We start from the raw sequence: 25,841 nt of genomic DNA on the forward strand, positions 1-25,841 counted from the left end.
CAGAATTTCATTCACAACGACTGGAGCACAGACTTGTGAGATGATCTGCACTACAAAGCAGGTCATACTATTTGTCAGATAATCCATGAAAATGCCCTGATAGGCACCAACAGCTCACAGACACACAGTGGAAAGGTCCAGTTCAGTGATTCCAATTTGCTGAGGTGAAGCCTAGCAGATGCCAATAGGCTTCAGCGGCCTGTGTCAGGACATCTGTCAGTCAAAACAGCAACACCTACCACTCCAGTATGCAACTTAAGACTTAACTAATAAAAATACCGCCCCAAATTGGAACAATTCAAAAATTCTGGAATTTTTTGTTTGCTTGTTGGTTTGTTTTTTGTGCATTTTAATGCTGAAAACTAACATTAGCCAGATGTGATCAGTCACTACAATGAGTCCTGAAAACGACCCCATTGCTAGCTAGGGCAGTGTTCTTCTCAACATCGAAAGCAATATTTATTTATTTATGGTAATAAATCATATTCATAAATAACATCACTGTAGAGAATTTCCTGCATTTTTACAGCTGCAGTGTAAGTTGCAAACATAAACAGATTTTTTTCCTGATTAAATAAACATTCATATTCACATTCTTGGAAAAGTCTCTGCACGAGTCACTTTTTAAGCTAGACAGCATATTAGCTCCTCACCAAAAAGCCTGTAAACATATGTCACGCCACTTTTGTCTGTTTGCATATTCACTTGATGTTATTTTTGACAAAAGAGGAAGGCTAAATGTAATTTCAGTTTGATTTAAGCTTTTATTGGATAAACACCTTAAAAAATGTGGAACCACAGATTTCTCGGCATCTGCACTAAAGACTAATCTAATTTTACCTGGCTTGTCATAACCCTCTTACCCTTATTCTTCATGCTGTCCTAACAGCTCCAGTTAACTGATACTGAGTTAAACTGCAGTCTTCCACATGCTCTGATCTCAGGTGATTTTGTCCCATTTAGCATCTTTAAACTACACCAATGAAACAGCCAGTCTAAACTTCCTGGTCTCTTGTTTTTGCTTGACTGGAGAATAACTGAAGCAAAATTTCTACATAAAAAAGTCAAATCACCTGGTCTTTAGCAGGTCTTAAAATTAAAATACAACCTCAGAAGAACTTCAAAGAATATTATGCCATGTCACTACTTATTTAAGACAAATTAAGCCAAAATGCAGAAGCAGTGTGTGAAAAACTATTAAGAAGGTAAGTAGTAGCTAGGTGCTGCTAACCAAATGAACTTTATTAAATGATCATCAGCCTTTTAGAGGTGTGATAACCTCTAAAAGGCAGTTTGCTGTTCTGGAGCATTCAGATATGTGTTAACATTGCCTATGCTCTCTAAAAAGATGGCAGCACAGCAGGTTTTAGCATTTTAGCATGAAAATTTCATCCCAACTGCCGTACGGTCAAAAGTTGAATACCACTTGAAAAATGGCAACAATGGGAGAGAGAAAAAACATTTTTTTAAAGATACAATTTATATAAAACAACACTTAAACTGAAACAGGCTGTTTTAAAGCCATTTTTCAAGTGGTTTTAAACTTTTGATCGGGACTGTATCAAGCACGGTGGTGGAGCGGTAATGTTTTTGGCTTTTTTGCAGGACCTGGGCACATTGCAGCTGTTGAGCTGATCCTCCTTTGTATACCAAATTATTCTTGAGTCAAATATAAGGCTATCTGTCTGACAGCTAAAGTTTAGCCAAAATCGAATCATTAAACAGAACAATGATTATAAACACAGCAGCAAATCTACATCAAAATGACTGAAAAAGAAAAGAATGAAGGTGTTACAAACTTCAGACCTCAACCTGACATTGTGGCAGGTCGTTGATCTACAGTCATTGGGCAGGACCTTAAAAGTCCTGTGCATAAACAAATGCCTGAAATGAACTGAACCAACATTGTAGAGTAGAGTGGGACAAAAGACTGAAAAAGTCATACAGAAAATGTTTAGCAGGAGTGACACACACAGGACCTATAGAGCCACAAATTATGCATAGGGAGGTCGGGCAGATTAATGGTTGACATTTAACAGTGGAGACTGCCGTTAGTTCTAAATTTCAAACTGATACTCATCATTTATTTGAACCTTTATATTACCTTAAATGCGTGTTTGATTGTATAAATGTGACAATAAATGTCCTATTTTAACAAAAAACAAAACAGTTGTTTACTTATCAAATTGTTTTGGTTGGTTTTAGTTCAAGTTTGTTGAAGTTAGAAATTCAGAATTTATTATTAGGTGCTGTTTTTGTCATCCATTTAAAAATATGTATCATTGCTACCTTCAGATGTTACAATAGAAGAAAGCATTTTCACTGTCAGTCAGATTTAATTTGTCTGACCATTTGTAAAAGATAAGTGAAAGGCTTTTATTCTTTTATGGATTTATTCACTTCTATTCTGTTCTTAATGCTTTAATTATGGACGGTGTTTTCTTTCATAATGAAACAGCTCTTCCTTTCATCACCGCGGACGTTAAATATGTAGATGTACTGTACTAGAATCTCACTGGGTTGCCAGCACATCATGAGCTGTGTGTGTACAGTATACATGTCTGGGAATGAAAGTGAGCCAAGCTGGTGAGTGACATGGTTTCATTTACATTTTCAGGCTTGTTTTTCGGCTGTGCTGTGTCTATCAACTTGAATCTACAATTCTTCAGGAAAAACACAGCTCTGAATACATTTATATGTAAAACTAAATAAATAAATAAATGGCTGTGTAACATAAATGTAAGTTCTTGCTGTATAGTATAGCATCTAAATCCACAGAATGATGTTCTATTTTCACTTCGCCCGCTCGGTAAGCTTAGCCTCTCATCTCCCGTCCAAGATGACAGCGTAGTCAAGGGTAAATTAGTCTGACACTGCATTGGCTAAATGCTGCCCATCATTTCCCATCTTCGTTGATCCACATTTACTCAGCTTCATGTCCCTTGGTGTCAAGCACGCATGGGATCACAGACCAGCTGGAGAGCACTGAGTGATGAGCTTTTGTCAACTGTGAGATGGCAGCAGAGGATATGGGAGTACAACCAGCACTCTCCCAAGATGGAACTTCAGTGCGTCATCTGTGAGACATACCCACACTGGCAGGGCAGAGTATTCAGTCTACCTCCAGTTCATCATCAGTGCTCCAACTGCCTGCTGATGGGTGTCCACAGGGCAGGCTTTATGATATCTGAGAATCTGTTCTGATGTGATCAGACAAATTCCAGGTCACGCTTTGTGCCACAATATTCCTCCAGCTACATGTACTGGTAGCTTCAGAGTGTGTGATATGCTAGAAGGGCTAGAAGCAGTGTTACCAGATTTGACTGATAAAAAGTATCCCCCACCCAGGTACCTTAAAAACAGCCAAGGTATTAATTTTTATTTATTAATTTTTATTAATTTTATTTATTTCTTGTCCCATCCTTTTGTGTCAGCTGTTAAGTTCATTCATCTGTCTGCGTTTTCCCATTTAGTTTAGTTACAAATATGTATTCTCAGTTTTCCTGTGTTGTCTTGTTGTGTCATACTGTGTTCTTCTTTTATTAGTCCCAGTTAGTTTCCTTAGTTTATTTCTGGAATTCTGAGTATTCATTGGATTTTGGACTTTGCTTCTGGTCTTGGATTTTATCAGCCTCAATGAACGCTTGCCTTTATTCTGCCAAGTTTCCCTCACAGGTCTTACACTGCCATACTCTCCCATCCTCATGACAGTTTTACTGGTAAAATTTATGCAAACTAATGAATGTGATGAATAATAGAAGTCCTAAAATATATAAAGTTAGAGCCAATTTTGCCTGTGTACACCACTACAGTGGGTTTGAATTAGTCAAGATATGACTTTCAGCTTTATTTTAAAACACTTAACAAAATTTTGCACTATTTAGAAATCATTGCACTTTTTATATAGATATATATACATATTTACATACAGATATGTGTAAGTCAAACAGTTTGAATGAAAATCACTCAGTCTGGCAACTTTATTCAGGAGTCCCTTTCAACTCTAAACAAAAGACTAGGGCCTGGAGGTCAGCCAGGGATTACATACTATGTGAAGGTGGCCAGCAAACAGAAGCTGTCTGGTATACTTGTCTCATTGTCAGCTATGACTTTGAATTTAGTCTAGTACATTGAAAGACATACATAAAACAGCTGCATTACAGCCTTGGCCCTGGCCTTAGCCCACTTTTACCCTGACCACCCAACAATTTAACAAGTAATATTTTTCATCCACGTTCATCAAATATCAATCTGGTACACAAGACAAAAGTGTGTATCCCTACAAGTACAGGCAAGTGACCTTGGTCATTGATGCTACCTCTCAGCCTCTGCTAAGCTGGCCCTGTAACCAATGATTCTCTGTCTGAATTGCTGTAGTCCTAAGGGTCTTCTGTTTTCTCTCACAGCTGATAAAAAGACAGCCTTTTTCATCCACCCACTATTGGCAGGGGCTGAGTTTGTATGGTGCTCAGGAAATCTTCTAATGAGATTTGTAGTATTTTAGCCATGCTAGCACCAGAGGCTCTGAAAGCTTTTGTCTTGCCCTGTGCCCACCTGAAGCTCAGCAATGAGCTGCTCCCCAAGGTGAGACCTTGGTGTGGTCTTCATAGAGGTTGTTTTGGGTTTGTTTTTTTTATCCCAACTTAGTCTGGCCCCTCATGCAGGGTCAGCTAACCTTGGGAATCACAATGGCATTCAAACCCTCTCTATTACGATGAAGTGGCAAACTAGAGGTCTGTCCTTCAGCACCACCCCCGAGGTACAAAAGTAAATACCTGAGGTGGTTCTAGCACCTGACTGGGACGCCTCCTCCTAAGTGAGGTTTTGCTGAATTACAGATTACTGCTCTGGGATGTTTCTATATACCTCCACAAGAGCTAGAGGAGGTCTACGTATTTCCCCTTAGAGTGCTGCCCCCTTGAAATGGACCTGAAAGAAAAACAGTTAAATGAACATTTTTTTTAACCACGGAAAATAAATCCATCTATGACAGATCAGCATTTAAGGAATCTTTTGCTTTCTTTTTAAATCAATGAAAAGGTTCATTGGAACTTACAGTGGGGCAAAAAAGTATTTAGTCAGCCACCGATTGTGCAAGTTCCCCCACTTAAAATGATGACAGAGGTCAGTAATTTGCACCAGAGGTACACTTCAACTGTGAGAGACAGAATGTGCAAAAAAAATCCATGAATCCACATGGTAGGATTTGTAAAGAATTTATTCGTAAATCAGGGTGGAAAATAAGTATTTGGTCACCTCAAACAAGGAAAATCTCTGGCTCTCACAGACCTGTAACGTCTTCTGTAAGAAGCTTTTCTGTCCCCCACTCGTTACCTGTGTGAATGGCACCTGTTTGAACTCATCATCTGTATAAAAGACACCTGTCCACAGCCTCAAACAGTCAGACTCCAAACTCCGCCATGGCCAAGACCAAAGAGCTTTCGAAGGACACCAGGAAAAGTATTGTAGAGCTGCACCAGACTGGGAAGAGTGAATCTACAATAGGCAAGCAGCTTGGTGTGAAAAAATCAACTGTGGGAGCAATCATCAGAAAATGGAAGACATACAAGACCACTGATAATCTCCCTCGATCTGGGGCTCCACACAAGATCTCATCCCGTGGGGTCAAAATGATCATGAGAACGGTGAGCAAAGATCCCAGAACCACACGGGGGGACCTGGTGAATGACCTGCAGAGAGCTGGGACCAAAGTAACAAAGGTCACCATCAGTAACACACTACAACGGCAGGGAATCAAATCCCGCAGTGCCAGACGTGTTCCGCTGCTGAAGCCAGTGCATGTCCAGGCCCGTCTGAAGTTTGCCAGAGAGCACATGGATGATACAGCAGAGGATTGGGAGAATGTCATGTGGTCAGATGAAACCAAAGTAGAACTTTTTGGTATAAACTCAACTCGTCATGTTTGGAGGAAGAAGAATACTGAGTGGCATCCCAAGAACACCATACCTACTGTGAAGCATGGGGGTGGAAACATCATGCTATGGGGCTGTTTTTCTGCCAAGGGGACAGGACGACTGATCCGTGTTAAGGACAGAATGAATGGGGCCATGTATCGTGAGATTTTGAGCCAAAACCTCCTTCCATCAGTGAGAACTTTGAAGATGAAACGAGGCTGGGTCTTCCAACATGACAATGATCCAAAACACACCGCCCGGGCAACAAAGGAGTGGCTCCGTAAGAAGCATTTGAAAGTCCTGGAGTGGCCTAGCCAGTCTCCAGACCTCAACCCCATAGAAAATCTGTGGCGGGAGTTGAAAGTCCGTGTTGCTCGGCGACAGCCCCAAAACATCACTGCTCTCGAGAAGATCTGCATGGAGGAATGGGCCAAAATACCAGCTACTGTGTGTGCAAACCTGGTAAAGACCTATAGTAAACGTTTGACCTCTGTTATTGCCAACAAAGGTTATGTTACAAAGTATTGAGTTGTATTTTTGTTATTGACCAAATACTTATTTTCCACCCTGATTTACGAATAAATTCTTTACAAATCCTACCATGTGGATTCATGGATTTTTTTTTCACATTCTGTCTCTCACAGTTGAAGTGTACCTCTGGTGCAAATTACTGACCTCTGTCATCATTTTAGGTGGGGGAACTTGCACAGTCGGTGGCTGACTAAATACTTTTTTGCCCCACTGTAGATGGATTACCAATAAATTTGGTGATAGTGATATCTTAGCTTATCATTTTTCTATGCAATAATTTATTTTGTAGGAGGGTGGTTCTTTTGCTGTGGTAGTCTAATACTGGCTCCTGACAATTAGACGAATTAGGATATGCCGTGTTTCAATGTTCATCTAGGTTTCAGTAAAATCTATTGCCATAAACAAACTGTTGTGCCAATAGTTTTAAATGAGATTCTTCTGATCCGATTGCTCTTGTTGCTGGCTGTACAGCTTGGATGTTTGCTGTAATTATACCACTTTTCAGCACTTTATTTAAAAAAAAAATCTTTGCATATTAATATGACCTTGGCGTAATCCTCACAACAGCTTCTGCTCTTGTTTAAGTGTGTCTCTTAATGAACAGATATGCTGCTCCTCAGGCCTGACTGCTGCAGCTGTACTGCTCTCTCTGGTCATGTGCCGTACACACTGAAACCTAAATCCTGATACTCTTGGATGCTCTAATCCCTCCACAGTACGGAAGCCGAAACAGAATATTAATTTCATCTTGTTTTTAGCACATTACCAATTTGAGCAGTTAGGAAATGTTCAGCAGGCCTAAGCTTGCCTCCCATGATTTACATTGGACTATTGTTGGAAATCTTTTTAATATGACACCCCAGGCTGCAATAAGATATAGCTGAAGTTATGGGAATGCAACTGCAAACCCCCAATGCAATGTTTTGCCTTTTGCAGTTGAATAATTACACACTGGGTTTCATTACTATTATTATTATTTAGGCTCAAATGCTCACACTGGTACCAGGTTAACCTATTTTAAATAATCCGACAGTACTCCATGAAGAACTGAGTAGGCACAAAGAGGATCTTTATTTTACTGGACATGAAATCCGATGATTTAAGGTCACCGTCCTTCTTTAAATTGAAGAAAATCCAGTCCTGCTCTAGAGGTCAGCTAGTATTGAAAAGATAATCACTCAGAGTTCACAATCAAATGGATAGATTTAATCCAGCCAGAATTAAACCCAATAGTTAGAAAATGGGTTAGAAATCCAACCAGCTAGTGAGATAGACTTATACCGAGAGTGAGACCAGAGAGAAGATTTAAACATTTGAGTTTAATACTCAAACAATGCTCAAACGGACCCATTGTGTTTCCTGTGACATAGTGCTGTGTGTTCTGCCTTTTCAGTTTTCAAAGTGAAGAATTTCCTCTCTAAGCCCTGCCCCCCAGGACTATTAAAGCTTTGACAGCATTTTAAACAAGCGCTGGCGGAGGATTTGCCATGCTGGCTACTAACCAATAGCATGTAATAATTCCCCAGTGCCCAAGTTCTATTCTGAATTTATGGATAGAGTGTTTTAACAATGTAGACATTGGGCTGTGCATGCTTAGCATGCATGACACAACAGCACATGACTGCAGAGGTTAATGCGTGCAGCATTGGGTCCTTTATGTCTTGTTTCGCCTGAGTCCATTGTAATGTCTAAGTCTGTTTGACAGGGAGGAAAGTTCACAGCTCTCCTACAGCTTAGGCTTGCTCTTTTTCATGAAAAGAACAAAAAAAAATTTTTTTTCAAACCCAGAATTTGACTTTTGCTCTTATTCGTATCATCACAAGCACAGTTCAGCCTTACCAGCAAGTGCTGTGAGAGATTTGCACATCATTGTGCAGCTCGCCTCTTTTTTTTTTTAAATGAGCACCATAAGTGTTATTCTGTCCGGCACTATGACGTTCAGTCTTGCAGAATCACTGAAGTGAATCTTTGTGGCGCTGGCACAAGACGTTACCAAATGAAAACATGCAGAAGGGAACCAGAAGCAGTACAATGAGGATGGGAAATGGCTCAAGGGAAATGGCAACGTCTCACTCTAATTACACTTCAGTGTGTGCAGTGGTGAATGAGGGAGAGCAGCGTTTTGGGATCATTTTAATGGGCAAAGCACTGATGAGAATCCCATGAACAGCAAATGCTTCAAGCTCTGAATTTTTCAGTAGGCTTCATGTTTTGAGTGCAGCGGCCTCGGTGTTCAGCAATGTGAAAGGAAGATTCTTTCTGATTTTGGAAGGTGTGCACGCATGCCATCCACATTGTCAGTCACTGAATGAGATAAGCAGGTGCTTTGGAAAACCTCTACCTTCTGTAAATACGCAGGGGGTGCAGTACCAAAGCTGTCAGCTGTCTCTCTCAGAGTCTTTCCACACTGTAAATGACATACTCAGTGCATGGCAAGTCCTAAAGTAATAATCCGATCTTCAGGTTGCACCTGTTATGACTTCATTTTCGGCAGTTGTTATTAAAAACAAATAAAATTTAAAATTTAAAAAAGCTCAAAATAAACTGTAAACATTGACAGCTCTGTTGGGGGGAAATACCCAGTGTCAACGATAAAGTTGTATTATGATTGCATTTTATCATCACATTAAGTACAATTTTCCTGAGTGTAGCTGATTCTTTCAGCAAACCCTGCCTTCTCCTGTAATGTGATTGGCCAACACTTGGCAGTTAAATCCCTTCCAGACAAAAATGCCTCTGTGTTGCAGCCCCTCAGGTTATAAATGATGTTTGACATTAATGTGTTTTTGGCTATATACAGCTACACTGTCAGAATGGCTCTCTTATATCTGCATTATGTTACAGAACATTATACTGATAATCTCAGAAAAAAACAAAAAGGTATAACGGAACAGGAAGTGTTCTAGCTGTGTTACTATGTTTGACAATATGAGTAATATTATTTTTTAAACATAAATAAAAGCTGTTTGTGTCATGCAAGAAGCAAAAGATTTCAATGCTTTTTTTGCTGTGAGTGTAGTTACCATTAACACGTTGACATATAAATGGGTGCATTTGTCGAACATACAGTAGAGATTCCAGAAATTAAATGACTCTAACCATGAAATAGTTGAAAACCTCATAAAAAGATCAACTGTCACTTTTAAAGTTGAGTTGTTTTGTACAAATTTAAACCTGTGAGATATTGTTCTGGTGCATTGGTGAAGCAATGTAGAGAGTCGAAATATCACACTGTACCGACGACAGTGATTGACGGTGTTGGCAGTTTGACAAATAGGTTTGGGGAAATGTGTTAATGAGAGGGAAAAATTTAAATGTTCAAAAAATTCCTCTCAGATGCATGTATAATGTACATCATGTGGAAAAGTATTGTGATAAATGTTTAAGGTTTTTGTTCTCATTAGTCCTGTTATCCTCAGGTCTTGCTTTCCCAGGGCAGTAGAGAATAACAGTTGCTTTATCCACAGGAAGCACCAAATGACATAACTTAGCGACTGCAACAAGCTATTAGTAGATTCTCACTAGACAGTGGGGATAGCGGATGGTGTTGGCCCATCTTAAGTGTTATTACTGTTAACATGGACTTTGTACTTGTGGAAATGTGGAGGGAGACAGGCACATTTTCACTGGTTGTCAAGATTTTATTGAATTTCCATGCTTTTGTGAAGTCGGGTTTACAAAATATAGAAGCAGGAAGTGTAAAAAAAAAGAAAGAAAATAAAGAGATTATACTTTTTGTTCATGCATTATTATTATTCATCATGTTCTATTGTCAGTGATTTAGGTGGACTATAGTATACATGCACAGAACACACAGGTCTTATGTAGATGTGGGGTTGTCAGCACCTGACTGCTTAGCATCATATCCCAGTGATTTACTGATTATTCTATGTGTGTGCGTAATTGTTTTCACACCATATAAGTATCAATCCTGTTTTATTGATATAGACATGAAATTATTGAGTATTTTAAGGTTTTTATTTTATTTCTACTAAATATAGCATCTGCAAAATATTGCTGAAGAAGGAAAAAAACTTTTGCACATACATTATATATATATATATATATATATATATAATGTATGTGCAAAAGTTTTATATATATATATATATATATATATATATATATATATATATATATATATATATATATATTAAATAACTGAAGTTGTTTCATTTTGTTTGAGCAGGAGTTCCCTGAATATCAAAAACATCTCTAATTTAGTGGTAGAAAAGTCTGATGCATAATCTAAAGGATCCTAAAAAGATTTTTTCTCCACTGTGATTTATTTTTCTCTTGATAAGCTACTCTGAAAATAACATTAATACAAGGTATTTGGGAAGTCACTGACGTCTTCCAACAATGAGCGTTTATTCTGTTTGCAAAGCTGCAGCCTTGATAATATTTGAGCTTGTTTATTGTTTGTCATCTGGCTTTGATTTTCCAACACAATACCATGAGAAAGTAATGTTGTATCGGGGCCAACTCAAATAATCGCATATACGCGTGTGCACACAGCATACAGTAACAGCCAGTATAATAGGAATACTTTAATAAATCAGCCAGAGAGGAGCCTTGACTGATTAAAATTTTACTTAAGGATGGGAATCTGTCTCTATATAGGACATCTGAACCCTGGATCGTATCTTGCAACAGTGCAGAGTTAACTGTTTGTCACTGTTTATTTTAGTACAATTTAAAATATAATGGGTTATATTAATGTTTCTAAATCTTTTGAACCACTTTTCAATATATCTCCAAGTACAACAGTTCAGACGATCAACACTATTTATAATATTTACCATGGTGACTGAATGGAGCCACTGTCAGTGTTACTGCATTCAAACTGAACTTACTCGATGACTCAAGTGGCTTCTTGAGTCTGTAGCTTTGTTTTTTAACTCGAACAGAGAGCTAACTTGAAATGAAACTCCTTTAGTGAATTTAAAGCAGCTGTAATCAGTATGTGCTGAGTCTAATGATTATGTATACTGTGAATGGAGCAGCTTAAGCCACACAGAGCTATAACCTGAGTCTGCAGCTCCCCCCAGATCACTCCCACTGCTCATAAAAAACTGACTATACCTGCTGAGCACAAAACAGAAGCAGTTTCCAACCAGCTGCTATCATAACTGTGCATTTAGCAGCTATTTACCTCAAGAGTTAGTTGAGATAAAATTGTTGTTTAAGAAGAGCGAATATTACTCTTAAATTTGTCAGGTGGCCAGCGGCACAGCGCCAAATGAAGGATAATGTTGCTCTGTACTGTGTCTGCAGGCTGTGTAAACAGGAAACTGTTTGCTAACAAGTTCAACATATCAGCTTAAAAGGTGATAATATGTCAATGTCGTGTTTACAGATTGTTCTTGCAGCACCCAAGTGGCCAAAAATAAAACGGAATTGTTGTCTGCAAATTCGTTAAGCAGGGAAATCTAGTTTATCATAATGGGTATCACGGTTTGGCATGGCAGACCGTGGGGATATGGGGAATGAGGACCCAGGCGTGGTGCTCTGTGTATAAACAGTGCACACACACACACTCACATCTACAAGCATGGAGAAGAGCAGCCGCAACACCAAAAATACATATAATATCACCAGTCCATGACTGCCCAGGGATCCTGGGTCGCTCAGACCCAAGACCCTGACAATAGGAGTTTAAGTGTGTTTTCACTACTTGTGCATGAATACTAAACTCATTTTATTTTCCCAGTATGAAGCCAGCTTTAGCACTCATTATGAACTCTCAATGTTACACGTTGTAGAGCTTGAAACATCCCAGTGCTTTTTAAAGTCTCTCCGGTTTAGCTCTTTTAACCTTTTCAGCAGTATATTGCAGTCTGGGGAGAATAGGTGGTGATTCTTCAGTCTGCTTTAGCTGATAAAAAAGACGATAGGTTTTTGGCTGTGTGATTTGTCACAGGGAGAATGGGGTTTCAGACAGCAGAAGAAAAATATGAGCAAAGTGTATTCTCTTTACCTGAGTTCAGCACAGTGGCGCACTGCTTAGCATTGTTGTTTCACAACAAGAAGCCTCTGGGTGGAACTTCCTGGTCAGTTAGTGTCTTCATGTGTAGAGTTTGCATGTGGCCTCTGTACCTGGGTGGTTTCTGTCTTGGTGCTACGGTTTTCTCACATAATCCAAAGACATTGTGTTAGCCTTATTAGGGATTCTGCGTTGACTTTAGGTGTGACGCATTTGCCCCACTACATGTGGGCAGTGTTGGGAAGGTTACTTTTAAAATGTATTCCACTACAGATTACAGATTACATGCCCCAAAATGTATTTTGTAACGTATTCCGTTACGTTACTCAATGAGAGTAACGTATTCTGAATAGTTTGGATTACTTAATATATTATCATGCTTTTACAACCACATGAATGTACTATTGCTGTGTGATTTATTACTATTACTGAAGGTTACTCGCCATACCAACACCAACTAGATTTTTAAATCTTTTTTTTTCTCTTAATATAAATGAGTAACAGTAGGTTGACATTAGGTAAGGCTGCACTTTTTGCAGCGATCTCGTATAGAAAACTATTCCGCGTGTATATAAAAAAGGTCCGCGGCTCCGAACCGTAGTAAAGGGACCTCTGGCTAATACGTCGGGTTCCGTGTCGGGCTCGTAGCTGAAAACTAGCTTTACTTGGTTGTCTGGGTCAACTTTGTATATACATATATATATTATATATTTACATGCTTCCATCTCCCGTTTCTGCTCGGTGATAACTCGTACTTTTCCACTCACCTTTTTCTCCCTCCTCGCGCTCACAGACACATAACGGGTATGGCAGTCCATTCTCCCTGCAGCACAGACTACACTACCCATGAGGCTACATTCTTTAGGGCTATGACTGTAACACTCTGCTTATTGCCTTCATATTAAATCATTTTGTGAATAATCTTTTAAAATATTTCTTCACATCATTATGCGGGCCGCCAGTAGAGGTGACATGGGCCGCAAGGTTGAGACACAGACATTAGAGCTTCTTAATGCGTGTTTTGTCTCCAAAAATATGGAGTTCATGAAACAGGAAAATACCGCCGTGTAATCCATTAATTTCAACAAAGTAACTGTATTCTGAATACCAACTTTTAAAACGGTAACTGTAACGGAATACAGTTACTAATATTTTGTATTTTAAATACGTAACGGTGGTACATGTATTCCGTTACTCCCCAACACTGCATGTGGGACAGCTGGGATGGGCTTCAGCTACGTTACAACCCCGATCTGGATGGAAGAAAATTGGAGGAGTGGACATATTATATTTCATAATGAGCAGTCGGTTAATTGTTAACTGAATTAATTATTATGCATTTTTGTCTTTGCCAGAGTATTGTGTTGAACTTACCAATGACTGACTAGTCATTGAAGACTCCCCAAATTATCTTTGTTTTAGGAAAATACATAAATAAATCATATACATATATTTATCAACTCTAATAAAATAATATTCCATTTATTGTGTCTCTAGCAGGGACAACATTATTAATTGTAAACTTTCAAGCTCCAGATGTTGTGATCATTTGCTGGCCTTTTTGTTCTGTTTGTGTGATAATACATATAATAGTTCGGTCTTTACATTTTGGTATGCTAACATAAGCAATTGACATTTTTAACCATTTTCCTTACATAACTGAGTAGAATAGAATAGAATAGAATTCAACTTTATTGTCATTGCACATGCACAGGTACAGGGCAACGAAATGCAGTTTGCATCCATCCAGAAGTGCTTTAGTGATATAGATATATTACAATATATATTAGCAATAATATAGATATGTGAGTATATTACAGAAATGGGTCTATTATGGTATGTTATAATGTACACGGTATGAAGTATGTTGTGAATATTCTATAACTATAAGTATGTACAGGCTGTAGTGAGTACAAGCTATGTACAGGATATGAACAGGATATAAATATGAAAAACTATACAGAATATGAAATAAATAACTTTACAGAATCTGGGATATACAGCTATACAGAAATGGGAACTATGCAAGTTGTAAACAGTTGTAGGATTAAAGATTATCGAATGTACAGAATGATTATTTACACAGAGCTATACAGTAGTGCAGTTAAGATAAGTGAGGGTGTAGATAGTTTCTACAGAGGCTATATAAAGTGCTAGTGGTTGTGAGTGGTGGTTCAGTCCATGTTATTATTGTGTTTGAGGGTATTTATTCTGTCCACACAATGTAAGGAAATTAGCAATTTTATTTCACTTTCAGTGTAGTGATTTGTTTTATCTTGATTTTTTTCTTTGTTTTGAGAAGTAGCCTAAGGTAAATAATATTACTGTACACTTGCCCATTCTTTTTCTTAAATGCTTATCTGGTTCAGTGTTGAGGGTGGGCTCGAGTGTATCCCAGCTGTAATAGCACAAGAAGCTGGGTACTGCCTGAGCTGGTTTAAAACATGCTTTTTACATAAAAGGAGCAAATTAAGTCTGAGAATCTGAATTTAAAACCAAATTTACTTTCTTGTTATATTCTAGTAAAGAAATCACAATATATCTGCTCAACAGCTCTAATGTGATTTTCCTCACAAGCTATTTACACATAAGATAATTATAAATGTTCATTTTATAATGAGCCAACATATATCCAGTGTATAAATCACTAGGGACAGCTTTTGTTTTATTAAGCATATTGTTCGTTTTAGTTTTACATTAAATCCATACATTTATCAAGTAACTTCATTTGCTTTTGAGCAAGATTCTTTAATAATATTCTGTGTTTTCATTCAAAACACTTTTTCTTTTCTCCTTTGGGATTTATTTTTAATTTCTCCCAGCTATTTGGGGTTAGTTGGACCTGATAAGTATAAAAACTGAATGTCATCTTTGAAAGGGAAGTAATTGTTTTTTAAACAAAAGCATGTCCTCATATGGATACAACAAGTTTATTTCACAGTGTAATACAATAAAGTTTAACAAAGTATGCCAAAATGTAATGTAATATGAGGCCTGGGGTTTCAGGACGATAACATGCAAGACTTACAGGTGTTTTTTCAAATACAGAAATACCGTACTATACACCTGACTCTAACTCTCATACATTCTGACAATTAAAGCCAATTATCACAAACAACACATTCTGTGTGTCACATCTCTTTTCGTATTATTTTCATTTCATTTCATTTATTTATTCATTTTCAGGCACAACAAATACCTATATTGAACATAAAATACACAAAACAAAAAACAAAACTTGCCTGAAAAAGGAGTGGGACGAAGAAAACTTATTAAATCCCACCCCTATACTCACTCATCAACAAAAAAAAAACAATAAACTTCCCGCAGCTACGCCCATCATTGCATACAGACCCATCAACAGCCCCGGGCAGATACAAGCATCTAAGCGGCAGCTCGCAACCAACAATTAGAGCCTTCATAACTGAATACAGAATATATAAATTATAAATTGCATTACCACAGGTAACAGGCAGTAATAACTACAAGTAACAAACACACATACATATACATACATATATATCTACACACACAAGTACATATATGTACATACATACGCACACTTTATTTATTTATTTTTTATTTTGGAATCCATACCAGCAATGGTAAGAGGACAGACATTACAGAGCACACTAAAACCCATCATTGAGTATACTGTGACCAGACCAACTGTTTGTAGAGAAATTTAAATCTATGAATATTTTTGCATTGTTTCAATTGTAAACTCAGACTGTTCCAGATTTTCACACCACATACAGACACGCAAAAACCTTTACGGGTTGTTCGAGTTCTGGGTAATTTGAATTCTCCAAAGCCTCTCACATTATAAACCTTTTCTCGAATTTCAAATCTAGTTTGTAAATTTGCCGGTAAAAGTTTAGTAAAAGCTTTATACAAAATTATGGATGTATTGTAATTAACCAGATCCTGGAATTTAAGTAACTTTGCCTGAAGAAAGAATTTGTGAGTATGATCTAGATAACCAGCCTTGTGAATAATACGCAGTGCTCGTTTCTGTACTGTGACTAATGGATTAGTTGTATTTTTATATGTATTTCCCCACACTTCCACACAATATGTAAGATATGGAAGAACCAGGGTACAGTACAGAGTACGAAGTGCATCTTTATCAAGGAATTGTTTCACTTTGTTCAAAACTGCGAGGCTTCTAGAAATTTTGGTTTTTATGTGTCTGACGTGGGGTTTCCATGAAATTTTGTTATCAATTATAACTCCCAAAAATTTGTTTTCACTCACATTATCAATTGGTACACCTTCAATGATAATTGGTAATTCTATATTATATTTTAAATTACCAAAAAACATTGCTTTAGTTTTATTTATATTTAATGATAATTTATTTATGTCCATCCATTTTTTTATTAATTTTAGCTCCCTGTTTACAGTCATTACAAGATCAGTATAATCATCGCTACTGAAAAATATGTTGGTGTCATCTGCGAACAGTATGAGTGTAAGTACTTGAGAAACATCAAAAATATCATTTATGTATACATTGAAAAGTTTTGGTCCCAACACTGACCCTTGGGGAACACCACATGTAATACCAAGTTTCTCTGAATGGTAATGCCCTATGCTAACATATTGTTCCCGACCTGTTAGGTAACTTTTTAACCAGTTACCAGCTTTCCCTCGAATACCATATCTTTCCAATTTATCCAGTAAAATTGAGTGATTGATTGTGTCGAAGGCCTTTTTGAGGTCAACATTATATATAATGACGGTTGTGGCCTTCCATAGTTCACTTCCAAAACCCTTATGGGACCAGGATACTCAAAGAACAGTAAGATCACTTACCACACTACCTAAGCAGACTACAGCTGTAGCTAGTATAACACTGACAGGTCACACCTTAGATACTGAATGACAACACAGTACCTGGAAATGTTAGTTAAAGACATTTCCGTCACCCTGTGACACCCAGTTCTCTGTTCAGCAAGTCACTGCTACATCCGTGTAGTGTGTGAGCATGTGAAACAGGTCAAATGTGCTATCTTCATTGCAGTCTAAGGATTCATTCACCTTGTAATTATGCAGTAGCCTTCTGGCCACCATCTCACAGACAGACAGACAGACAGATGCACTGAACCTGCGACAGAGTTACATGAACTGTGAACAGTATTTCTTTCTCATCTTCCCCTGTGATGCTCAACACTTGACAGGGTTTCGTTGGTGCGGTGGATGGGTAGGTGGGCGAATTAGCACGTTTCTGTGTGTGTCGGTGTGCCAGCGTGTGTAGGTGTGTGTCAGTTTGTCAGCAGTGGCACCTACAGGACGCGAACACGTGGGGCTACAGTCAGCTCAGGCGAATGAATTACAGCAGGCTGCGCCGTTGTAAAACGCTGGTGTATTTGTCAGCACACTGCTGCGCCCGTCCAGGAACACTGACTCAGATAAGTGGCTGCTCCCTCACTGTAAATTGTGTATGGGAGGTCGGAGAGATGTAAGAAGTGACAAACCAACACAGCAAAATGAAAATGTGTGCAGTTAACATTCTGCATTCAGCTCCCAGGCAAGATTTCATGCTTGCTGTGGGAGAGGGCTCTTACCATTGACTGATCGGTGAGTCACTCCACTCTGATACAGACAGCATCTGTTGGAGCGAATTTAATGCAACATGGATTTCTGCTTTGTGAATTATGAGTTTTCATAACCTTGATGCAATATTACTGTCTTTTCATAGTGAGCTTTGAGGATGAATAAACCTGTGATAGAAAACACACGTGACAGTCACACTCAAATATCTCTCTTTCCTTGATTTGCTCTCTATTGTGTGTCTGTTTTTCTGCTTATGGTCATCCTGCTGATGTGTTGCTGAGGCACTTTATGACAGAGATACATCTTATGCAATAGATGATGAAGTGCTGTGTTAAAATTATCGTTGTTGCACTGGAAACTGTGGTGTCTATTGTTGACGAGGAGGCTACATTAGATTTAGTGTTACCCCAAAAAGGCAGTAAAAAAGCAGCCATTAGCTACACATCAGAGCTGTCATCCCCTGTCAGTTTGCTGGTTATAGCTGTGACATGGGCATTAGAGTGAAGTTTTATTTTAGATTGCTCTCTGTTTTTATTTCCGCTTGTACCCAATATAGTTTCCTCTGAAGTGCAACCGCAAAATATTTGCTTTGTCTCAAAATTCTTCTTTTAGTGAGCTTTAGGGAAGATTTATTGTTCCCTTTAGTTAGAAAAGAAAGAATCACAATTCCTAGTACAGTAAGTAGATTTGAGAGGATGGCAAAGGACCAAAAATGATTTGTGGAAATGAGGGTTTATTTCCTGCTTTGGAGACAAATGGTGCTTCTTAAATATAAAGCTCATTTACATGTATGAGTCACAAAATCGTTCTCCTATGCACTGTCAGTGTAGTATTTCCTGGCTGTACATCATAATGATGTCTTATATTGGGCCCTTGGCTGTCTAGTTTCCTGCTTTGCTGAAACAATTCATACAGTAAGCTGAATAGCTTCTTCTATTCCCTGTGAATAATATGTGATTTACTGTCTTTTGTTTTTTCAATCTTGAGGCTCTATTGCACTTATGTATTCAGCGGCAGAATAATAGAGACAGTGATTGAAGGAAAACTGCTTCTAAAGTGTTCAGAGCGTTTAAATGGCAATAAATTTTCTATCGCGTAGTAGGATTGTTTTAATATTTCATACACATATACTTCGTTAAAGTTTGATATATTCAATTTGAAGTGTACTTTAAGAGCCAAATACAAAATGTGTGTGTAAATTTCCCCTCAAGCAACACACTGTTATGTAGGCACTTGCTACTGGTGCTCCACCTAGTGGTGTGTTGTTTTAATCAACTTACAGTATGCAGGAACTTACAGTGCTGTAGAGGACAGTAGATCTCCTTTCCACATTATTTTCATTGTTGTGTTTCTTCTGTGAAATGCACCACACATTTTTTTTTTCAGTTACTCCTCTGATAATCCAAGGACACAGAGGGATTAACACTTCTAATTGTGCTCCAACTCTAATTTGGTCATTAGCTTTAAATATGGGAATGTAGAGTTACTTCTATGCTTTTATGAAGCTTAAAATTGTTCACAAATGGCTTGGTGGACTGTCAGCAATCCCTAGAATGGGAATGTACATTTTAAAAAGAAAATGAAACATTACTTTTAGAAAGGGCAGCTAAAAAAAGTTTAAAAAAGAAAAGAAAAGAAGAAAGAAAAGCTAGTCAGTCAATGGAAGTAACAAAAATATGGCACAAATGTGCCCTGAAGTCTTGACATGTTTGTATTTGCTCTTTTCATTAACAGACTGCATGTACTGAGTATCAGCATAGAGACTTGAATTTCTATTGTTTAATCGGATGTTTTCTCTGTGTTTCATTTTTCTGCATTGCAGAATGGGCCCAGCAGGTCAGTAGACCCGCGCTAATTGGAGACATGTTTTAAGGACAATACCTCAGCCACCATGAAAGGGTTAGGAGCCAACCGCAGTCGTCACCTGTCTGACTCGTGTGAACCAGCGGGCTGTTCCCAGAAGCCTCTGTGTCCTTTGACCTCTGACCCTCACAGCTCCTTTCTGTTGAGCCCTACTATAAACCACTATGGCACTCTGGACCCCCATCTCCACCAGTGCCCTCCCACCAGCCCCACCACCTTGACTCCTGACTGCTTGCTGCCTTTCAGCCAGATGTCCAACAGCAGCACTTTCCCTCGTCTGCATTTTACCTCTCAGACTGACCAGGTTGACTGCTCCCAGGCCTGTATGGCTACTGGTGGTGGAGTTGGGCAGGGGAGCAGGGCAGGGGCACTATCCACATCCTTGTCTATGGGTATGGGCTTGGGTCTGGGCCTGACTGGTGCCCCTATGATCACCAGTGGATCGGCCACTATCTCGTCTGCAGCAGCAGCAAAGATGAACCGGTTACCTTCCAGCCTACTGGATCAGCTAGAGAGGCACCTGCCCCTACAGCGTGATGGCTTCAGTACACTGCAGTTCCACAGAGGCCGTATGTCAAAGCAACGCAGTGAGAGCCCAGGACGCATACGCCACCTGATGCATTCTGTGCAAAAGCTGTTTGCCAAGTCTCAGTCCTTGGAAAACTCTGCAATCAAGGGTAGCTTAAATGGGCGCTCTGCAGGAGGAATGACTGGGACTACAGGAAGTGGTGAAGATAGTGGTAGACCAACCCGCAGGAGCAAAAGTAAAGACAGGGCTAAGACTGAAGGGCAAAAGCAGAGACCTAGACCTAGTACACTAGGCCTCTGGGGCTCAGATGATGCCCTGGACACTGACACTACCAAAGCTGGCACTATAGCTGTAGGTTACCGCAACCCACTGAGCATGATGACTCTTGGCAGAGCGGTGTCAGACAGCCAGGCCCCTCCAAGACATATTCCACAGGGCTATAATACAATTTCTGCACATACTCTCAAGACCTCCAAAAGCAGCAGTGACCTCAAGTTCCTGGCATGCCCAGCAACACAAGTAGGATCCAAGGAAGAGGAAGAAAGAACTAGGGGAAGCAAGGACGATACACTGGTGAAGAGGGGCTCTTGGTCCACTCTCACACTTACCCAGGCTAGGCAGGTGTTGCAGAAGGGCTCTGCTACAGTCAACAGGACCATGCTTAAATCAAAGTCATGCCACCAAGACTTGGCACAACAGTTCCTTCAGGTAGGAGGGCTTGTGAGTATTCATCTCCATCATCATTTTTTGGAAGTTTGCATGGATCTGTTTATAATTTCTCTGTGTATGTCTTGTTTTTTTAAATGTTTGAGCACCGGGAATCTTTATTGTCACATTTGCAGAGTTTCTCACAAGTCGTGACAATCATATCACCTTTTTTAAGCCATTGCTGCACATCCTCACAATCATATTGCGAAATACTAGGAAATGCCAGCAGGGATACTGTATTATCCTGTATTTTAAAGTTTTTCACAAAGCATTTGTTTGCATAATCCAGGTCCCCCTGGGCGACTGGGCAGGAACTTTGGGTCATGGAAAGACCAAAGGAACTGAGATCCCTTGTCGAAGGATGCGCAGTGGCAGTTATGTCAAAGCTATGGGAGACGTAGAGGACAGTGATGACTCAGAAGGAAGCCCCAAACCTTCGCCCAAATCTGCAGCTCGTCGCCTGAGCTACATGAAAGCCACCCAGCAGTCACTGAGTGAGCAGCAGCCGCCACCGACGCCACGCAAGTGAGTCCCACAGTGTAGTGAGTCAAAATATGACCTTGTTTATCATGCTCATTGTTTTGCCACTGTTGATTTTGTGCCCTTTTACATTACATCCATTAAAATATAAACAGGCATTGAAGGGGTATTTGCTATAGGGGTATTTTTCTCATGCCTCCAAAGGTAGTCAGCAGGTGGCAGCATCCTGTCATGAATAAATGTCAGTGTGTGCAAAAGTACTTGGTCAAAACAAGATCATAGAAGATATACATTGGAGATAAAGATGCAGTCTAAGGAAAGGGGACAAGAAACTACATACATTCCATTTTTATGTGCTGCAAAAGCAGTCGGTGAACTTGTTGCCATGTGTTTTACCTCTACATCCAAACGGACAGGCCTCGTTGCTACGCTCTCATGCGGGAGGATTATCTGTGGTCTCCTCTACAAAGTGCGTGCTCTATGCAGCATCTGAGGTCAGTGTAACCTAGAGGCAGGCAGTGTGGCCCTAACCACCCTAAGTGATCCTTCCACTGTTTTCCATCACTTTTTTTGCCTAACCCTGCCAGTAATTTTCCTCTCCACCCACAGTTCCATCTTTCACCTTGCAGGTACCCTGAGTGGCGTGTTAGTACTTTTACCCACTTTCTCAAGTCCTGATTTCATAATATGTAAACTTTCCATGAAAATCACTCCAGCACACCCTGTTGCTTATTGCACACACATTTTCACTAACACCAGGCGCCAACTCGGCAAGGCAGAACAGAGGAAAAATTTTTTAAAAATAAACTGAAATTCAAATCTCTCAAATTCTATTTAGCAGTTTTGCTCTTGTATTGTTATTTCCTCTGTACTGCTATTTAAGCACTAGTACACATCACTATCCACACATCGCAGTCGTGTTTAATTTGAAAAAACCCAGGGGAACATTTCCCTGGTTTAGGTTACTCCTGGATATCATCAATTAAACACAGCCCCTTACTTATTCCAGGCTCTGACTTCTGAGAGGCTGATTATTACGTTCACTTCCACAGCACCCTGCCGTCCCTGAAAGAGCTGTCCACTAATCGGAGCCTTGATAACTTAGACTGCCTGGTGAGTCCTTTAGAGGCCCCTCCACGCCACAGGAACAATGATTTCAGCCAATGCTCTGGCACACTGGGCAGAGGCTCGGGCACTCAGGTATGTCTATGATCTCTTTATTATTTATTGTTGTTATAATTGACAAAGATAATTTTAATCAGTCTGTTTGAATTGGGTCTTTTATTAATAAGTTCCCACAGAGAAGTAGTTTTATTTAAGTGAGCAGTGTACAAAATAATCGAAAAAACCCAACAATCATCTTTTGAAAACAGTTAAAATATTAATTTAATGAAGGAAAGATTTAAAGCTGGATTTAATGCAACAATATTTAAAGCATACATACCTTCTAAAATTTCTAAAATTGCATAAATTTGATTGACTCCAAGAACCCGTGTATATAAAATAGACTGCCACAACCTTTACATTTTGAAGCTACTGTGAGAGAATATTTAAATGAATGTCTATAAGACTGCAGAGATGGTTTATGAATAAACCAGTCGGGAATAAACTTGACGAATCAAAATGATGCCTCAGAGTGTTTGCAGAATTTCAGAGTGGAAGATATGACTCAGTAAAAACCTGAGGGAGCTTGTTGTACATCTTCATCAGCAGGATTGGAGGTAAAAATACCTTTCATAGAGAAGGAATGGCATCACTATCTTTGGAAATGAAATGTTTAATATTAATGATAGAGAGACTCGATTTAGGCCAGAGGTAAAGTCAGTCGGACCTAAAGGATTTCTTGGTACTCATGCACAGCTTTTGGAATGAGCAGGCCTAATTTTTCTTGTTTATATGCCACCCACAACACTTTCGTATTTGGTCCTGAAATGCCAAATATAAAAATAACTGCTGATGCTTGTTTCTGCTTCTTTTTATGTCGCTTGATCAAACATTTCAGTTGCTGCCGGATGTCAATGCTTTTTCCCATCGTGCAGTGACAACACAAATCCATGCAACAATGAAAGCTATTTTAGGCAACTCAGACAATGCATTGTGATTTACTTTGATACTGACCCTGAGGCAAGCACAAAACGATTAACCTGGTTCTAGGTTTTAGGTGTGTTCAATTTTTATACCACTGAACACAGATGTTAAAAATGCCATATCTCTTTAAAGTATCCTACAGCTTTATTACTTAGTATAGACTTTTAGACTGCCCACACACTTCAAATTTCCACATTTTTATTTCCAACCCCATCACTCATCTCACAACCCCACAGATTTGTTTTGTTAGTCTTTGGATGACACCCAAGACCCAGTTTTAAAACCACTGCATAAAATACTTGAATGTATAAAGCAGTTTTAGGAAACTCCTCACACGACCACAGGGACATTTTTACCACATCTCTTTTGGCTTCATTTGCTGTTGATGCTTTGGTTTTACTTTAGTAAGATTTTTATATCTGAGCAGTTTTTCCATCATAAGCATAGGTCTGTTTAATGCATGTTTATCAGTCTGCCCTCTGCCCTTAGCGTGTGAGTCTGCACACGTTCTTTCAGGTATGCGGGCAGGGCTGTGGGCACTCTGTACCATACTGTGAGGGGGAATCGCAGGCTGTGGAGGCTCTGGATCTGCCTGCGCCTACATGCTTCCGGTCGCGCAGCCATAGCTACCTGCGGGCCATCCAAGCAGGCTGCTCCCAGGATGAAGATACAGCTTCTGTGGATTCAGAGTCACCACCACCCACCACTCCAGGCTATAGCTACAGCTCCAACACCAGTGAGTACCTGAGAGAAGAAGGTGGTCTTATATGATTGCAATAAGATTACAAAGATTTGAAATTACCTTCGAGTCATTCAATTCCTTTTGAATTCATTTATATAGCACCAATTCACAAAAACAGTGGCCTAAAGGTGCTTTACACTATAAGGAAAAGACCCTACAATATTAGAGAAAAAACCTCAACAATCAGACGATCCCCTGTGAGCAAGCAAACCAGCCTAAAGGAGGGGCAGTCATCTAGGGTCACTGGCTTGGGAGATGAGAAGAGAGAAAGAGCATAGAGAAGAAGAAAGACAAACTATGGGAGAGAGGACAAAGGTAAATGTATCAGGAGTATAAAAGAGGAGCGTAGAAGAAAGTGCATCATGGCAAGTATGAGCCTAAAGCAAGCGTGGTTCAGGGTCAGATGATTTCTGCTGTATTTACTCCGCTTCATAATAGCAAAAATAAGTATTGTCTGGAAAATTGCCCCTTAAAGGAAGAGGCCACTTTCCTGAAATCCAACTTGTTTTACTGTTTTTGAAAAGTACACCGAGTAACAATTTCACTGTGTATATTTAGTGTATGCAAAAGACACCACATGCGCTGCTATTATAATAGTCTTGACAATACTGTACACCTTAACTATTATAGGTATAATTCAAATAAATAGTAGGTTACTTTCCATTGTTAAAAACGTAAAGTAAAAAGGTAGCACATGCAAAAAAATCCCAGCCATTTTGTAAAATTTATAATAATTTTTTGTGTGTATGTGTTACCTTTTTACCTATGGGGTTTAAGTGTTAAACTTAAATGACTGTGGTTTAGAAATACGGAAGGCAGATCCTTTTAAAGATCTATGTAGAGTATTCCTCTTGTTTTATTGCAATAGATAAACACATATCTACCAGAGTACGGGCTTTTGTTATTAAGGTACTTATGCTTTAACAATAAGAGTTTGCAGCATATTCAGTCTGCAGCTGGATATTGCAAGCTGCTCTCTTCTTTATCGCTGAGAAAATGGATGGAAGATGTACAGCACCTTTCACATAGTCATTATTAGATGGAAAACTAAACTCAAGAACATTTTGCTTGGCACATTTTTTCTGTATCTTTTTACATTTATGTGTAACATTATTGTTATGTTTTCAGGGAAAAGTGCGCAATAATGACTCCTCCAGGCTGACAGGGTGAAGGGTAGAGATGCTGTTTTAGAGAGATAGAGAGATTTGCAGCTAAGCAAAGAAAACTATCTATTTTTTCGCCTACAATTCAGTTCAAGCATTGTTGCAGTAAAGAAGAAAAAATCTGAACATTTCATAAAAACATCTACTGTGTCTATAGTAAATTCATGCGGTAAATCAAGCTTCACTTCTGTTTTTATGGTGCATGTGTGTATATATTTGTGTATTATTATTATTATTGAACAAATTGCCCTGTAGCTTAAAAGTGTCAGACTTGTGA

General features: G+C 39.1%; 1 protein-coding gene across 5 annotated transcripts in view; it reads left to right on the forward strand.

Annotated features, from left to right (window-relative positions):
* The window catches only part of dlgap4a (discs, large (Drosophila) homolog-associated protein 4a), a 101,622-nt gene that overhangs the window by 57,064 nt on the left and 18,717 nt on the right, over positions 1-25,841 (forward strand). For 2 of the 5 annotated variants that reach the window (XM_076878548.1, XM_076878549.1), the window contains exons 2-6: positions 19,814-21,103; positions 21,381-21,616; positions 21,988-22,065; positions 22,624-22,771; positions 24,149-24,395. In XM_076878548.1, coding sequence (XP_076734663.1) covers positions 19,883-21,103; positions 21,381-21,616; positions 21,988-22,065; positions 22,624-22,771; positions 24,149-24,395 — 1,930 coding nt within the window. In that variant the 5' untranslated portion in view covers positions 19,814-19,882. The remainder of the gene's footprint in view (positions 1-19,813; positions 21,104-21,380; positions 21,617-21,987; positions 22,066-22,623; positions 22,772-24,148; positions 24,396-25,841) is intronic. The other 3 variants (XM_076878550.1, XM_004546239.3, XM_076878551.1) reach the window with 3 other exon arrangements.

Source organism: Maylandia zebra, linkage group LG20 (assembly GCF_041146795.1).
Source record: "Maylandia zebra isolate NMK-2024a linkage group LG20, Mzebra_GT3a, whole genome shotgun sequence".
In the NCBI taxonomy this organism is placed as follows: Eukaryota; Metazoa; Chordata; class Actinopteri; order Cichliformes; family Cichlidae; genus Maylandia; species Maylandia zebra.